The 18,520-nt window shown below is 31.9% G+C and overlaps 2 protein-coding genes across 2 annotated transcripts in view; one reads left to right on the top strand and one right to left on the bottom strand.

Moving 5' to 3' along the window:
- Nucleotides 1-928: 928 nt before the first annotated feature.
- On the bottom strand, nucleotides 929-7,259 carry LOC131927075 (serine/threonine-protein phosphatase 4 regulatory subunit 2-A-like). Its single transcript, XM_059282732.1, is given in 10 exon segments — nucleotides 929-2,471; nucleotides 2,867-2,999; nucleotides 3,370-3,492; nucleotides 3,858-4,050; nucleotides 4,162-4,199; nucleotides 4,455-4,548; nucleotides 4,750-4,920; nucleotides 6,920-7,001; nucleotides 7,120-7,168; nucleotides 7,170-7,259. Coding segments are annotated over 10 exon segments (2,079 nt in total). The 5' UTR covers nucleotides 7,245-7,259; the 3' UTR covers nucleotides 929-1,350.
- Nucleotides 7,260-8,334: 1,075 nt separating this feature from the next.
- Nucleotides 8,335-18,520, top strand: part of LOC131927074 (mucin-2) — a 72,300-nt gene continuing 62,114 nt past the window's right edge. The window contains exons 1-5 of the mRNA XM_059282731.1: nucleotides 8,335-8,474; nucleotides 9,884-9,938; nucleotides 12,783-12,863; nucleotides 13,201-13,395; nucleotides 14,645-14,665. Of these exons, the coding sequence (XP_059138714.1) occupies nucleotides 12,783-12,863; nucleotides 13,201-13,395; nucleotides 14,645-14,665 (297 nt within the window). The 5' untranslated portion in view covers nucleotides 8,335-8,474; nucleotides 9,884-9,938. The remainder of the gene's footprint in view (nucleotides 8,475-9,883; nucleotides 9,939-12,782; nucleotides 12,864-13,200; nucleotides 13,396-14,644; nucleotides 14,666-18,520) is intronic.

Below are 18,520 nucleotides of genomic sequence, written 5' to 3'. Positions count from 1 at the left end.
ATATTTCTGAACTAAAGAACATGTGGCCTGAACTTAAAACTAGTTCACGGAAAACCAAGGCAAAGCCTAGGTTCAGATGAACATACTAACCAAGATGTTCAAAACATAATGACATGAATGCAGACAAATGAATCAGCTCAATGGACTGAGTCTCAAATTCATTAAATTTATGAAAAACCTTTCTTTTCATCAAGGAATCCAACAATCGTCATACGAAGCCTTGTTTGGATGCAAAGCAAAAGTGGGACTTAGCACTTCAAATCTTCCAGCTATCTGGCTAGTTTTGCTCTTTCTGCTCTTCTAGTCATTATGATTAATGTTGTTTGGTTTGCCATACATTCAAAGTAATTGTTGTGGTCTCTACATTGGGCCTTTGTTTACAAACTTAACGGTTTTTAATATATATAAATAATGAAAGTTATAGCTGGATTATTTAACACTACAAGAGATGACAATTCAATTTGGGGAAAGTGCAGTTTTAAATCATTTGGATTATATTGATTTGTATCAAATATTGTAACATGAATGCAAAATTTTAAATATATGTAACGATTTTGTGTAAATTATATTATGATTTTAAATGTGAATTAGCACTGTCGATTTAGGTTCAGATCTCAAATCGAACAAGGCTTTTATTCTTTCAAAGGCTAACTCTTTTTTTGTTTGTTTTGTATAGCATGACTAAATGCGATGAGTTAATAAATTGTTTTAAATTTTGAAGAAGTGTTGAATTTTTACAATAATCATGGGTCAAAATAAGTTATGAAAACATATCTTTACTATTCAGAGGCTTACTACTGCCAAGTCTTCTAGCATTAGTGTAAATGAACTTTCTTAATCATCTCTTTTGAGGTCACAACAACACTTCACTACATAATTTTAAACAAATCAAACATGCTGAAAAAACTAGTAACAGACAAAATTAATCTATCGATATTTAATCAAAATGCCCATAATTTTGAATCTACAACAACAAATTTGATGGTCAAACTAAATACAGTAAAAATAAACCGATGGCAACTACAAGACTGAAACCAGATAAAAAGTTTAAAACTATGGAACAAAAATTTTTACCAATCAATAACCTTACGCCTGTTTTGCAATGGTTGTCCTGTTTTAAGAAAAGTCAGTTTAATTACTCTGGCAGTGCATTAAACAGCTGAATTAATTTTTGCAAAATGTGTAGGGTAGGTCTCAGAGCACACCTCAGCTATTATTATTAAGCTTCCTGATTTTAAATGCATCTCTGAATAGAGTCAAGTAATATACTTGACATGCAGGTCTGACAAGCTTAAGATTCAGTGACATGACTCAACTGTTAAGTTATTGTTTTGGGCCATTGGAAAAAAGTCAGTCCTGATCCATTGATTCCTGTTTGGGACTATCAGTACCAGATTCCTCATCTTTTTTGTCAGCACACTCAGCTGCTGTCTGTTTACTGTCAGCATTGTACTTGCTGAGGCTGTCTCCACATACATCAAACCCCTGACTGTCACTTGATGAAGATAAATGAGAAGGTGGGGATGTAACATTTTCATCATCATTGCTCACGTTATCACTACCTGGAATCTCAGGTGTAGCCATGGCTGGTGTGAGAGATTCTGTTTCTTCACTACCACTAGAAACAGTTTCCATCACCGTGTCAGAGTTATGTACTATGGATGAATTTGAATCAGACCCAGATGTAACCCTTGTTTCTTCTTCAATAACCTCTGAGCTTTCAGGTGTCACAACTGAATTCATTTCAGATGAAGGTGACGGGGATGATGATGGTTTGCTAGAGGGATGAACAGGTGAAGATGCCATATCAGATTGTAGGACATCTGTAGTGTCAGGTTCATGTGAGGTCACAGATTCATGCGACAGTTTCATACGCTTAGCACGAGGCTCATCAGAATCTGAGGTATCAGAATGATCAGCTTCGCTGCTCTGGTGGGTTGAAGGGGTTAAGGAAGGGGATGGTTGATGCTGGGTGGATGATTCTGGCTCCACCGACTCCACTAGCCTCTCCAGACCAGCTACACTGTCACATTCTTCTGTGCTGGCACCTGGTGGTGAATGACTAGAATTGGAAGTTGATACAACTTCAGCATAAGTGCGAACTTTCTCAGACTCTGAAGGTGTTGTGTCAATAGCACTGTCTGTATGGGATGAATCGGCACCATCAGATTCTATGTCTAGCTTTGAATCAGTCGATGAAGATGGTGGATTTTCAGCAGCAGCTAAAAACCCAAAACTATGATTCAAAGATGACTGAGAGGAATCTGACAGGTGTTCACTGTTCTCAGATTCAGGTAAATTTTGTTTTGTTTCTTTAGAGGAATCTGATGTGTCAGTGGGTTGAGTGGCTGATGTTGCGGGCGAGTCATTAATGGTAGGTACAATTTCAGGATTTTCTTTCTTATCCTCCAAATCCTTTGTTATTGATGCCCAGGGTCGACTATCATCACTTGAAACACCAGCACTTTCATCTGAAAATATATAATGGCATATTGGTCCTAAATGGAAAACAAAATCATACAAGAATGCAATTATAGTAAAAACCCTCACAGTGAGTTTCTTACTATGCTTTAAACTAAGATATATCATAATTTAATGATCAAAACCAATAAATAAAAACAATAACATCTCCATTATTTCAATAAGTGTAAACAAAACTTTGGAAAAAAAAGAATACATTTAGTTACTAATGTAACAGTTAGATGTCCATGAATAATGGGTGCCACTCAAGCTAAAGTGCATCCTGAAATTCAACTACCAACATTTTAAGTCTAAGTTAGTGAATCTGGAATTCCAGTGCAACCTAGAAAAATAGAACCATAAGACTAATAATTTAAAATCACTACTATAAACCAATGCCACTTACTTCCATCAGAAGGTATTAATTCTTCAGAGGATGATGAGGAAGAAGAAGTATTAGTGTCATCACCGTCATCATCTGCCATAGCCTCTCCACCATCAGTTGCGACAGGTCCTCCTTCCGTTGTATCCATGGTGACCTGGAACATTTTTTTGTGTTAATAATGCAAGGAGGATAAGTTATAGTACAATGAAGTGAAGCCATCAACTCAGCAATACAAATATTGAACTGACTTCTGGAAAAATGACAACAGTTAGTGCAACATTTTTTGTACAGCGAGAAGGGAAATAAACCCAAATAAATTATTACACGACTGCATAGAAATATTGAGACAAAATATCCAGAAAGATAACTTCAAGCCACTACACTTGATAAAAAAAGCAACCTAAAATAAATACAATCTCGTTGCTTTGAAACCTATCAACTTTAAGTTGACAGCTCTGCCTCCTTAATCCACAACAGGGCTGATATCCAAGAAAGCAAAGTCACATGCAAGAGAGAGGTCTTACCACTGTCTCTTCAACAACCTCTTCAGCATGTATAGCCATTGGTTGTTCTCCATTATCCCCATATAATGAGCTGACTATACCACCAGCTACACCATTAGTTGCATGTGTATCTTGAGGAGCAGTCTGAGAACAATACAAACCCAATCAATCTAGATGACAGGGACACCTTGTAAGATTAGCTTTCAGTTATGTACATTCATGCCAATGAGACGCCATTCATTTAAATTGGTTGAAATAAATGGAATGTTAAACCCAAAAGAAATCATCAAGCCTTAGACTATGATGTTCAGTAACAGCTGTCTCTTTAAAATCCACTAGTCACAATAAAATTCGGAAAGGAAAATTGCAGCACTTTAAAAAAAGAGTTAAAGGACTTTAAAAGTAACATCTGAGGGATACTACTAAAAATATCTATAATCTAGAGAAGACAAAATGTAACACCAGGAAATTATTGCTTATTTAAAGAAATAAATTAAGCAGGAAACTACCTGAGTTTTTTCTTCTTCTGTTGTATCTTCAGGTGTATTATTTGTGGTTGGTCTTGTTGTCACAGAAGAAGTTATCCACCCAGGCACTGGTGGAAGGTTAGAAGTAATATTGGAGTCTCTGGGAAAGAAAGGAGACCCATTGGTGTCCATCCCATTGACTAGATGCTTGTTAGAGGTTTCTGAAACAACTTTCCTGCAAAATAATAAACAAATAAATTCAGAATTTTTTTTAACATAGCCAGAAAAAAAGAGAATGAAAGTATTGTTCAAAACTTGACTAAAAGCTATTTTAGTGAAAATTTACCTTCCAAATGGATCTACAGTGCTCACAACCAAAACATTCTGCAAAATTTTAAAATACTATTAGCATTCATAAAATTACAATATTTAATAATTACCTAGTCAGAGCAAAAATAAAGAAAAGCCTCATACAGATAATAAGGATTTACAGATTAGAGTTTTAGAGTTATAACAAATTAGTACAAAATTATTTAACTATTAGAAAATTAAGAATGAATGCTTTCAAAGTTGTTATACTAGGGAATTTAATTTATTAATGTTATAGCATTTAAAGACTTTTTATGAAAATGATGCTACCTTTTCTAGTCCTCTTAAGAATTTGTCACTACGTTTATAATGTTGCTTAGGGGCAATGAGTAGCTCACACAGCCTTTGTATTGTAAAAGGAGCTCTGTAACATAATACAAAAACATTTTGATTATGAAAACCTATTTTAATAGTGCTTTAAATTAATATAGTATTTTTAAAATAAAAAACTAATATGTTACTTATTCTATGAATTTTTATTTTTAAACTAAACAGCTAAATCAAACTTTGTAACCATTGAAACAAAAAGTTTTTTTTTATTATAATAGATTGCTTTGATGCTTACCCATTAAACTTTTGCAATGCATCCATGATGCGAGAATGCATGACTTCAAAACGCACATTCTCTACATTGGGTCTTGTGGGAATATTTTCAGAGCTTAATCCTTTTTTCAATTCACCTATAACTTTTTCCATTTTACCAACAATTAATGGTTTTAACAACGGCCACTGAAAGCTAAACAAAGGAAACAAAAAGCTAGAATTAAAACACTTGTCTAAACCTACCAACCTATGTCTTATTTGAAAAATAGGACAAAGTGGGAGGATACCTTTACCAGAACTGTTTTTTTAAAATCTGTAATACAACAAGGGGTCGTCCATAAATGACGTCACACTCGTAGGGGGGTCTGTAATTTTGATATGGTGTGTGATGAGGGGGAGGGGGGAGTTCAGATGGTGTGACGTCACACTTTTGCATTATATTAAAGCAATGTTAGAAAACATAATTTTTACCGTTATTTCGCGGTTTAGAAAACTGTTTTCATAAATTACAATAGGAATTGATTAAAAGACCATTTTGACAGGGTTCAGACAAGATTTTGGAAAAATATGTTTTATGAAAAATTCAACTGCAATTTTGAGGGGGGTTGTAGGCTGAGGTGTGTCATTTTAGGGGGGTCTGGCTTTTTGTGACAATGTGTGACGGAGGGGAGGGGGAGGTAAAAATCATCAAAAAAGCGTGACATCATTTATGGATGACCCCCAAGCAATTAAATAGCATTGGTGATTTTTGTCCCAACCACTTTCAGATAATTAAAGTAAGGTACTCAGGTATTAGGCCTGTAGTTTCCAATAAATGGGGGTGTGTTATAAAGTAGTAATATCCCAGTAAACAATACATGAAATTAATGAAAAATGTTGTAGTGTAAATTCGTGGGAGGAATACATAGGGGCCTACCTAATTTTTAAAAAAAATGGGTCATGTAGGCTAGCCCTTTTTTTTTAAATTTACTTCTGTATTATTAAAAGGACAACATGGTCATACACAGTTGATTTTAAACAGTAGAGCCCACGCATAACTTCTAACTTGGAAATTCTGATCCCAGAGTTCACCCAGTGGGATAGGAAAGGCAGCTGGACATAGTTCTGACCACACTAAAATCTACTGCACCTGCTTATTTTTCAATGGATTGGTCAAAAGGGTGGTAGGCCCAACTAAACTACTTTCTAATCTCTTACTAGGCTGGATCTAGATTTATGCTGCTGGTCCAATTATTATTTATTATAGTTAGCCTAAGTAAGACTAGCTCATCAGACTTAGGTTAGGCTAATGCCACAAATTTGACTAGAGATGGGCCCAGGTCCAAAATAATGCTTGCAGTGTTTGTACTACATTCTACAACTAACTAGGCCTAATTATAGTAATTAAACTAATAAATTAATTAGTATAATTAGACCTAGGCCTATAAAAAATTAGGGTAATCTATTGTTTTAGGTATGTAAAATCGCCCGCGACTAGTAATATGAAAAACAGGGGACTCCTTAAATTTTAATAATTATTTCACATTTTGAGGAGGATTTATGTTTTCAAAAATACAAAAATGTTTCCTTGATTCATTTATGTAGGCCCCCTACCTGTTTTTAAACAACTGAATTAAAACTTTTCAGTAATAAACGAAAACTAGCGATGTTTCCAACAGATGCAACCATGCTCATTTACTATAGCAGCCATCTTGTTTTTTTTTTATTGTAAACTTATAGCGCAAGATTCAGGGGAAGCCACTCTAACTTACAGATGGCCACTTTTTTATATAGCAAATCCTGCTCGCAACCACTGCTGTTTAAAGTTAATTTCTTGCCTGTATTGATATAGGTATCTATTTATTTAGTATTATTTAGGCTAGCCATTGATTTAGGAATTTAGGTTTATTATTCATTTATCTATAATATTTGACACAAATATATCACAATATACTTCTATTAAAGCCTTGACAATGAGGTAACTTTTTCGTACATAGTACTAGTACATAATACATAACTAGCTGCAGGCGATTTTATACACCAAAATCAAAAATAATTTAATTAGGCCTAGACCCAGCTAAAAGCTAGAATCTAGATTCTAGGCCTACCTTGCAAAAAAAAATTATAAATTAAATTAGCATCTATTTTTTAGATATTGCTACTTATATAATCTAGATCTAGGCATATTGTAAATTCTTAAATATTTTACTGACAGTGTTTCGCCATTTTTCGCCACTCCATTCAAATATTGCTCGAGAATTTGAGGGATTTCCGGCGTCGGATTCCTTGAGTATGCTGAAATTTAAAATGATTAAATAATATAGGCCTATAAACAATTAACATTAATGATAGTATGTAGCTTAGATCTACTACTGAGTTTCAGTAAAATATTTACAAAAGTTAAAACAATTACCAGTAAGGGCATCTAAATATTCTTCCTGATTATCCATGTCTGCAGACAAACACCACAAAGGTCGAGAAAAGATATGGCGATTGCGGAAGTGACGTAATGATCCATACTGTAGCCACTGTAAACATCGTATTAACATGACCCAGATATCAATAAAAAATATTTGCTGGCATACTAGAAACTAAATCTAGGCCTAGATCTAGATCTATTCTATAGTTTGTTCACATTTTTCATTTCTAAATCCTACCTTCTATTTTCTTATATCACAACCTTTTGAAAACAACCACATTCGGTAATGTGACTTTGGGGGGATAAATTATGTTTTATGGATGGATGGGCGGGACTAAATTTGTATTAGATTTTAGCTGGATTTTAGATCTACTGACGGTTTTACACAGCATTTTTCTAAAAAAAAAGTCCTGTTACTTGGCTGGAAACAATAGCAAAGGCGTAGTGGGGTGGGGATACATATGTCCCGGCGGGCGCCCACCTTAGAGGGCGCCAAAATGGGTTGGAAAAAAAAATTATAAATAGTTTGGGGGGGGGGGGTGGAAATTGAAAGTTTGAGGGGAGGAGGTGCAAATCGAAAGTTTGAGGGGTGGGGTGGGGGGGGGGGGGTGCAAATTGAAAATTTGCTCCCGAGGGGGGCACCAAATTGAAATTTTGTCCCCGGGCGCCGGGAAGGGTCGCACGCTTCTGAACAATAGTCACGTAATTTCCATAGATTTAAAGTCACAAGTATAAAACACATCATAGCAGGAGATTAAAACAGTAATTAAAATTTAATGAAGAATATATATATATATATATATATATATATATATATATATATATATATATATATATATATATATATATATATATAATATATATATATATATATATATATATATATATATATATATATATATATATATATATATATATATATATATATTTATAGGCCCCTATGTATATATATATATATATATATATATATATATATATATATATTATATATATATATACATATATATATATATACATATAATATTTATCCAAGTTAAAACAACTGTACAATCTATATAACAGAAATGCATTATGTCTCTTAGTATCACCCTATCTTTATTAACTAACTCTCAAGAGTTTGTAAAAAAAAAAATTCTAATTAATTTGGCTTTCTAAATAAAACGTACCTGGATATCGAAAATTAAAAATAGATAGATCTACTTGGTCTAAAGAAGTTTAGAAAGAGGGCACCTGCATTAAACAATAACAACCCAAAAAAATAAAGAAAAGAAAAACGAAACAAAAACAGTAGGCCAGCTTATTTATTTTTCCGCCTGATGATATTTCATTGATAAGATTTGACCACAGAGGTCAAGATCTAAATTCTTGTTTATATTCTGCCTAAAAAATATTATAAATAACTTAATAACTAGGCCTAGTTAATTAATAAATAATTAAAGTTAATAAATACAATGCCTCTACTAGCCCGGGTCTAGGGCCGTCTAGGCCTAAATTTAAGTATTTTTAAAAATTATTTTTAGCCTATAGACTATAGATAGAGTCTAGATTTCTCTAGGCCTACCTATTTTAAATTTTAGAATCCAATTTTATTTTATATCTAGAATCTAGATCTAGATATATCTAGACTACTTAGATCTAGTACTTACTTATTACTTATCTAGATCTAGATCCAAGTCAAATTTTAATATTTTAATACTACAGTTGAGTACTAGATTCTAGATCTAGATCTAGATCTACTAGATTTCTACTCAGGGCCTACTAAAAGTACAAGTTCCTAGATTAGATCTTCTAGATCATCATCAACTGACATCAACTGATTATGATTAGAATTAAATTAGATAATTTATAGATAGGCCTATAGTGCCCTATAGTCACTATAGATTTTTCTAGATTAATTTTAATGATTAAGTTGAACTTAATCTCATCTTAAGTAGATTCTAATTCTTAAGTCTTCTTAAGGCTTTTACTAATTTAGTAAATTTACTTATAGGCTAGGGCCTACAATAATACATATTTAAAGTTTAAATCTAAGTACATAAGTAGTTAAGTACATAAGCAACCATCATTCATTAGTGGTCCAGGTATGACTTGTCTAAAGACGTGTCACTTGACAACGCTTAGGGTAGCGGGTGGAGCCAGAGGCTTAGTTACAAAAAGTTAGCGTGAGAGAGAGTGGCTTATTAATTATTTATTACTATTTTATTATTAATATGTATGGCCTTAAGGCAGGTCTAGATAGTCTCTAGACTAGTCTAGGGTCTATTCTTTAATTTTTAGTGCATTAAATTTTGGAAAGTTAAGGATTATTAAAAAAATTTCTTTAAAACATGATTAGAAGCTCTTAATGTTAGCAAATGAAATTTATCTGCCCGCAAGCAGAGTCCGTGGTCAGTTCTCAGTTATGTGAAATCAGTGAATACAACTCACTTGCCTATCATCATCATCATTCCTTTGTGGCCCCTGGGGAGCAAAGGGCTGCAACCACACATCTTCAGCGGACGGGTTTTGGGCTGCTCCCTTTATCTGTGCCCATGTGAGCCCAGCTGTTTTTGCCTCTTTTTCAACCGTTCTTCTCCATGTCTTCCTTGGCCGGCCCACCCTCCTTTTTCCCTGGGGATTCCAGTCCAAAGCGTGTTTTGCAATGTTTTCTTTTTTTTTTTTGCCTATCAAGTATTGTTATTTTAAAAAAATAATTTATCTTGTTACTTCCCCTTTTAAAAAATGTAATACAATAACATCTAACACTGACAATTTTCAGTTGTCATTGGATACAAATTGATCTAAAAAGTTTGAACAAAAGGGCTGGATTAAAAGTAAGTCGAAGTTTATTTTTTTGTGGTTACCTAAGTAAAAAGCTTATAAAATGGACTAGAGCCTTATAAACTCTAATATTCCAATACTACATTTGTCCATTTGTAATTGATTGACTTTATTTGTCAGATTTGTATTTAAAATGCAACAACTTAACTTGGTGGTTTAGTCTAGGGTAGGTAATGTAATAGCCAGCTTGGTGTTTTAAAGAAACATGCAGTAAGATTAGTTTATGACTATTTGTCTTACAGCATAACCTCCTTTTTGAATGAATTTAGGTTGATGAGGTCGGATAGGTTAAGCTTATGGTTGCTGAACCGAAAAGTCCAGAGTTCGAACTCTCTGGCTTGATAGCTGAAGACAGCAACTCTTCTATAAGAGACAACTCCAAAATCAAACAACTGCTGCTTTGTAGTTTGTTCTTGGTTGGACAAAGGCTATGGAAGCTAATCTAGAAAGAAAAGCAGGCTAAAATCATAGTCAACTGTCTGAATCGCTATTAACAAGTTGACACTCAATACTTTATTGTGTTGGAGGGAATTCCTTTCAACACTAGATTTAAGAACAAAGAAGAAAAAGAAAGAATGTATCATCATTCATAGATTGCCTTTTAAAAAAGAAGGCCTTTACTCTAAACTAAGCAATTAATTTATCTAAAGTTTTTTTCCCCCATAAACTCATAATTGTTTGTTTCTTGGCAAAAGTAATTTAAAAAAAAAATTATTAGCTCAAATTTGTGTATTTAGTTGTTAAATTACTAACAAGGAGTTTATATAGTGTACCAATTCTCTAGTTAAATACAATATTTTTTACAAATATAAATTTGTATTAAAATTTTTGCACTATTTTATGGTTACATTAGCTGTGGATTTTTAAACAAAACAAATAATGTTAAAAAGCATGACACCAAAAATTCTGTTCTGTTTTCAGCTAATTTAAAAAAAAAATCAAGCTTGTTATCAGTAGATAATGACTATTTTTAGCTTGTATACCTTGACATCATCATTTGATTATTGACTTAGTAGGCCTATTATATTGCTGTATGTTTAATTTTCTACTTAATAAGATCTTAAAGATTATAAAGATTACACATCTGTCCACATTTATATTTAATTTTAACCCCATTTAATTGTAACAGAGTGTAACCGTTTTTAACTCTTAGCTGCTCTTGAGAATAGAACTAAGTATTTTCTGTACCTTTTTGTGACAATTTCAAAATTTGCACTCAACTAATGAGTATCAGTGAAGTGAATTTTAGAAGAATTATATTAAATATTGTGATTATAATTTTTTACACAATTATTTAATATAGATTATCTATTTGTCTTAATTCAATAAATGACTTACTCAATCCTGAGGAGTAAAGGGCTGCAAATTCAATGAATTATACTTAGTAATACATTGTAATATTTTCTGCATTCCATTTACAGTAGACTGATAACCTGATTTTTAGAATAGGGCAAAATGTCTATAAAAAACTGTCCAAATTTTTTAAAGTTACTAGTCAAATAATTATTTAGCTGGTTAGCCAACCTTTTTTTTTTTTACTGCTAAGGCTTGAAAGTGTGACTTGGTCCAGCCAATAGACAAGATAATGTTACATTGTAAAAACCTTCTAATCCAAAACTGGAAATGTGTAACAAGGGCCCAGGTAACTGGGGCTGCCTGTTGAGCAAACATTTGAGAATCACCTGCAACATGTTTGTGACATAACAGGCAGGGGGGACCCCCCCCCCCTTTCTCCCCCCCCCCCCTTTTTTTTTGTGTAGCACAGTTGGCTTGGGCATAGCTGAAGATGCTGCAGTAATTAACTAACACAGTGGTTTCTTTGAATGGGGAAGATGGTGGTGTTGTGTGTGTGTGTGTGGGGGGGGGGTCCTCTGTTGAAGAATTTGAGTCTTTAAAAGGTGCAGGGAATGTAAGAGGTGGGGTCTTTAGTAACTTTTCATTTAAAGTAGGGAGGGTTGACATTCTGTGCTGGTGACATTTTGAAGTGATTGTTTTCACTCAAACTCACCTGCTTTCTCAGGTGTGTTTAATGATGGGTGTGTGTAGTTAGGCTTTTCAATGAACTACAGGATAAATGAACATTTGTTGAAAGCATTTCATTAGATTAAAAAAGACATTGAGACCATGAAAGTCTTGATACAGATGATCAATGCAACCTGACAGTGATTTTGTGTAGCTATTCTTTTCAATAGCTTACAGAATAAATAAGCTTGTTGTGACTTTGTAATTAGATTAAAAAAGACAGTTGAACTAATTAAGTCTTAATGCAGTTGATTAATCCAGCCTGAAAATGGTTGTGTGTAGTTAGCCTTTTCAATAATTTACTGGACATATAAGCTGTTGAAAATTTGAATTAGATTAATTGAAGGTAAGGCTATGAAATTCTTGACACCTGAATATAATTCAGCAGAAGAAATAGTGGAACTCAAATGTATCTTTATATCTTTAAAAAGATGTCTGCTATTTTTTTTTCTACAAAGCTTTAAAGTTTTAGTATATTTGAAGTAGAAAAAAGAAAGTGTGTGTATCAAGGAGTTGTTTCACTGTGAAACCAGTAGATAATGTAACTAATAGATGCTTAATTGAACTAAGTGAAAAAAAAAATGTTTTGAATAATAAACCTTTGTATCCTACTAGCAATTTTTAAAATTCAAAACAATAAAAAGTGTATTATTTTGTTTGGGTTTTATTATACTAATATAAGTAAGGTACTTTACAAACAAATTAGCTGAAATAAAAACAGAAAAGCTAGTCAGAAATAATATATTTTATTTAAAATGTGTTCTTTCTATCAGTTTTGTTTCAGTGTGGTTATCTCCTCTTTCTTTTATTCCTAGATGGCTTCAGAGACAATAACAGAGCTTTTAAAAGCCAATGAGGAAGATTTTGACAAGTCCATCAAAGAAATGTCAATGAAGGTGATCTGGGTTCCATTTAAAGTTGTTTTAGTGTAGTTCAGGTTCTCAGTGGTAAATGTAATGAAATCTTTAAAGAAAACATGGGCTGCTTACAAAAACTATTAACTAACCTTGTAGAAAAAGAATAAATAATTTTCTTCTTAAAAGATGATTTGATCCAAGTTTACACAATCACAACATCTATAGTCATTTTTTAATGGAGTTCTTAGAAAATTTTATTTTTCAAAATTATAGATGGACAAATATATGTAACATTTTAAAATGTGAACATAATTAGACTTCAAAATCAATAATTTTATGTCGTTTGCAATTGTTCTGTTATACTTTTCCCCCTAAGAACCTGATGGAAACTATATCCAGTTTACAAAAAGAAATGGCCAAAGAACAAGAAACATTTAACTCATTAAGTGCCGAACTACAGAATAGAAAAGAACGAAACTCTAGGCAGTCCAAGCAAATCTCAAAGGACTTAACCACATCCCAGCAGAGGTTGACACTCCTCATGAATAGAAGCATGAAGTGTTTTTCACAGGTAAGTAAACAAGCTGGCATTTGGCTGGCATTATTCCTATACATCCAAATTCTATCACACAGCTGGTAATGTTTATTATTTGTACAATTAGGAAACATTTACACAAATTTCCTCTCTGTAAACGATGAATTAAATCTTACTAAAGATGTCACACAACATCCCACCTACTAGTCCCCTGCATTTCATAAAACTAAATTTATAAATTTATGTGATGGCTACAAATTTCTAAATTGTAGCAATTATGCATTGGCTGTAAATTTAAATTAAAAGTTACTGGAGCCATCTCAAGATCCCACCACCTATTACTGTCATCTTTTAAAGCTAAAATTCTTTAATAGGATTCCCCCATTCATATAAACCAGTGTGCTATTAAATTATTCACCATCCTCAAAGGTCCAGATTTGAGTACCCTAAATTCTTAACACTGCTAGTGCTTTAATCATACAATACATGTAAGAGCAGTTTATATATTTTTGACCAGCCATGTTTTATTTACTATAAATCTATTTTTTTTTTTCTGGCATATCTGTCATTACTCATGCACACCTAATTTTTACACTGCTAGTGAATGTGACGTACTTAATTTATTAGTAGTTTTTATACATCTCCAAATTGTAGTAATATTGTATTAACTAGCCTTTGATTGCTGTTTTTTTTCTGTTATTCTTCATGAACAGAAAAACGTAGTTAATAAGGTATGTTCTTGAATATGTAGGCAATTTATTTTTGAGAAAGCTCACATTAATAATTTTGCTAGTCATTTGCTGGTATTTTTTTCTTATATTTTTTCCCACACATTTTTAGAGTGCATCAGCATATTTTCTTTGCATTTTTTTTCAAATCTGTAGAACATATATTTTATACATTTTTATGATACTGTTGTTCTTATGCGACACATTAGAATTTTTTTTCCCTAGAGCTTTAAGATATTGCCAGAGATGTTCTGCTGGTATTGCTGTTATGGTCAGGGCTATGGTTGGTTAGGATTAAAGTAGCAATACTTGCAAAAATAATAGTGTATTAAGTACAAAAAAATATTATTTCAATGGGCCATGTTCTTTGAAGCACTCATTTCTTTTCAATTTGTCACCATTATCATTTTTCTTTAAATCTCACTTTACTCATAAATTTACTGATAAATTACAATTTGTGTATTCTGTGTGTGTTTTGTTTAAGAATACTCTCCCCTTCACATTATCACCACTCACATTCACACATAATCCCTTCATATTGTCTTTTGTTCACATAGATAGGGGACATCAAAGAAACGGTAATTCACATTGTCTTATGAGGTTGCTATTGTCTGTTTAAAATTACTTGTTTTGTCTTGAGAAATTTAATAGTAACTGTTTAATTTTGTATCTCTGTCAACTCAGCTGCTTGATAATTATTTCTAAAAATGAGGGTACACCTTTTTTTTTATTATGCAAATTTTTATTTACAGTAGTAAAATTCTAATAATTTCGCATGACAGCTTTTAAATGAACTAAAAAAAATGGATGTCACAAAAATTTTTTTATTATAATATTTGGATAATTTTAAAGTTGATTAGTCAATAATTTGTCACTTACAAAACTATTTATAAAATGATGTAAGCATGTGCTTCTTAGTAAACCACAGTAAAAATAGCTTTGCATACATATTCTTAACTATACTTTTTGTTGTATAGCATGCAGTCAGTATTGTTTGCATGAATACTATAGTCGAATAATAAACTACTCATCATGCAGCGAAATGTTTTATATAAGACACAATTAGGAACTGCGTCTGGTACTAAATACAGCAATGCTTCTCATAGTATGGGTTGCTGCTTAGTTTGGGGGTCATGCCACTATACTTAGAGGAGCAAATGTTTATATACTTAAAAAATAAGGTACAAGCTTTAGCTTTAATTAACTAGACGACAAATAATATGAGATCTCGTATGGTGTTGCGCATGTGGGAGAATTTATCAAACTGTTATCAAAAGTAATGCATATGTTTTTTGCGCTTACTTTTGTAAGAAAGCTTTTTAAAACCATTGTGGTGCCAAATTTTCTTCCAGGTAAACTAATGTTCTTAAAGCTAAATTTAGAAAAACCTTACAAAAATAAATTAATAAATACCTGTATTAAAGGTAATTGTCATATTATTAATTCTCTCCATCTTCTACATTTAACATTTTAACCACTTCAGACTTAATGTCATTGTAAAAAAATAAATGTTATGTAACACTGTTAGCTAAACTTTGACTATTAAACAGCAATGCATGTAAACATTGTAGAACTTGTGACCTATTGATATGGTACTTACTGTTTTCACTCTGCATGACTTCTGGGCTAAACCATTCCTGATTTGTTTGAAAATTTGTAATCAAACACTGATAATTATGCTCTTGAGTATTGTCAACTTCTAAACCAGAAAATGCTAATTATTTATTAGATAAAATAAATTTCTAATGTCACACTTCTTCAAACTTAATTCCAAATATTTGTTTTTACAAAAAAATTGAATTTCCTAATAATTAAATACTTTTTTGACTGCATCTTTTGACTAAATTGATTTGTTAGAAACAGAAATGATCACACACCATTTTGTCATAGATCTACATTTCTATCACAATGAAAGTGATCAATGAGAAATCAATACACATTTTACTATCAGTTTCAACAACTGTAATCTACTATAATCTGTCGATTTGTTGGTTCATATCTTCCATTCTTTATCACACCATCTCAAAGTTAATTTTTTTTTATATCAAATTGAAACTCCTGATATCTTTTTGCTATCAGATATTTTCATTACACATGTGTCCAGCGGTCTTAGTCTAGTGTGTTTAATTTTTTTGTGATTCCGTACTTGGACATGGGGTGTGTGCTCATAAACTGGATACAGTGCTGGGGACATTATTAAGTGAATTCACTTTTAGCATTTCAGAGTGAGTGAAATGGAAAGAATTAAATTAAAATTTGTGTTTTGTTGTATTGTTACTTTTTAAAGCGGACGATGTAAAATTGCCTCTGTATTATGTAAATAGTGCTGAAGAAAAAGGTTAGTTTTATATTAAATGCATCTGAATGTTAGATTTCCAAGAGATAGGTTTCACTATTTTGTGTTTGATCATTTATAAATTACTGTTGGTATGTTTAATTGAGAAATAAAAACAGGTAATTTTTTTTCGACTGCAGCACATTAACTATTGATTTTTACAGTTTCTATAAATCACTGATTAAGAAATTTTATTTAAGCTGCCCTACTTTTAAAAAGTAATCTTAAGATAAGAATGTTTGGTTCATTTAACAGAGCCACAGTATCAAAGTCTCTGGATGATTTGCGTTTAGTAGTACCCTGGTAAAGAAGAACCTAAGTATTTTTCTGTTGATTCTAGATATTTTGGTGATTGCGTGCAATGTTGGCATTGCGTTAGACAATATTTTGCATGAAATATACAAACTATTAGATTAGAATGAATGAGATCAACAGAATACAAATAAAAAAGTTTTATTTTTTTTATTTTTTCCGCATATGTCGGCGTTTTTAATTTTAATTTTCAAAAATGATTTTCATTACAGTAATAAAACACATAGTATTTCAAAATATACTTCAAGGAATTCTAAATTCTAATTAAATAACTATTAATAGTTTTGTTTCTTTAATCAAGATGTAAAATACATATTTGACTTTTATTAATCAAATATGCCTTTTACATTTTGATTTTTGTATGATTGAAACTTTTTAAAAGAAGTTAACACAACCACTGTAGTGTTATTTGGAAACATTTCAAATACTAATCACACTAATTAACTGTAGCAAATAAATACTCCTTTGTTAAAACTTTCTCCACTTTCTATCAATAATAAAAAATGTTAAAGATAATACTGATGCTATCATACACTGTAAGATAATAGATAGCTGTATGTAGGAGATAATTAGATCTCAGTGTTAAGTAAGTTTTGTCTCGTTCTTCTGCCACTTGGGTAAGACTTAAGCCCACATAGGGTAAGACTTAAGCCCACATAGAGTACACTTACATCAGCCCATGAAGTTTTATTTATATATTGTCACCACTACCGTTAAGTCAGCCCATTAATGTAGCTTTATTTAAGCTAATTTGAATTGACTTCTATCAATTAATAGTCATTAAGCCCTATTGGTCTCCAAATAACACTAGTCTGTTCTTTACTACAGTATAATCTAGGTAAATTTTGTTGAGTTTCTACTACATAGGTAAGACCTAAATCACCCTGTTCTTGATTTTAAGTCTGTCCTTTACTGCATCATGATTGAGGTTTATATAGGGTTAATTCTTCTACCACTGAGTAAGACCTTAGTACAATTTTTCCCTATATAAAGCCAGTAACCTGATCCTTGATGTTTTGTCTTGTCTCTTGTTATCTGATACTGTTGTGTGGTGTGCCAGATTGTTTTGGTTGATGTTGCCAGTTGTAACTTTCTGTGGCCAAGTTAGTGTGGTGTTAGTGTTATGAATTGTGTCATCTTGTTTCATTAATTGGCGATTTAAAATTGAAACTTTGATGAAGATAGTTCTTGATATAACAATCTTTACTTTATGGCAGCATTTTTTTTGTTTCTTTTGTTTTAAATTTTAGTTATTTAAGTTTTAGCATTTCAGAATTTTTTAAAGGTGTGTTTGCTAATTTAGTAATTAATCAAATGTTTTTTTAATAACAATAATGAATTTTCTATTTTACAACAAACTTTGCATTATTTTACTAATACTAAGAAGATTCTTTAAAAAAATAGTGTGTGTTTTGTTAAATTTATAAAAATAATGTACTTTATACATTCACATTAAAAAAAATTAGAGTTTATTAAGCTTTTTTTTTGTAAGGCCATTTTAATAAAGTTGATTGAATCTTAAGTTTAGATTCAGTAAGTTGTCTTTTCTTTGAATCCCTTAACCATGCATGATTTTCTCCCCTTGTTATGTTATTGTTTTGCTTTCCTTCCTGCTTTTTGTTCTATGTGGCATGATTTTATAGTTGGCCTTCTTAACCTATTGCAAGCAATTTGATCTCTTAACTTATCACTATTTTTATCATAAGTAAGTGATCAATAATAAGCATAAATTGTTGAGATAAATTGAAATAAAAAGAGTTACACAACTTTTAAATTGTAATCAATC

Source organism: Physella acuta, unplaced genomic scaffold (genome assembly GCF_028476545.2).
Source record: "Physella acuta isolate Inbredline_101_S28 unplaced genomic scaffold, ASM2847654v3 ptg001370l, whole genome shotgun sequence".
In the NCBI taxonomy this organism is placed as follows: Eukaryota; Metazoa; Mollusca; class Gastropoda; family Physidae; genus Physella; species Physella acuta.
Note: the sequence above shows the minus strand (reverse complement) of the source record. Positions and strands in the feature narration are given on the sequence as shown.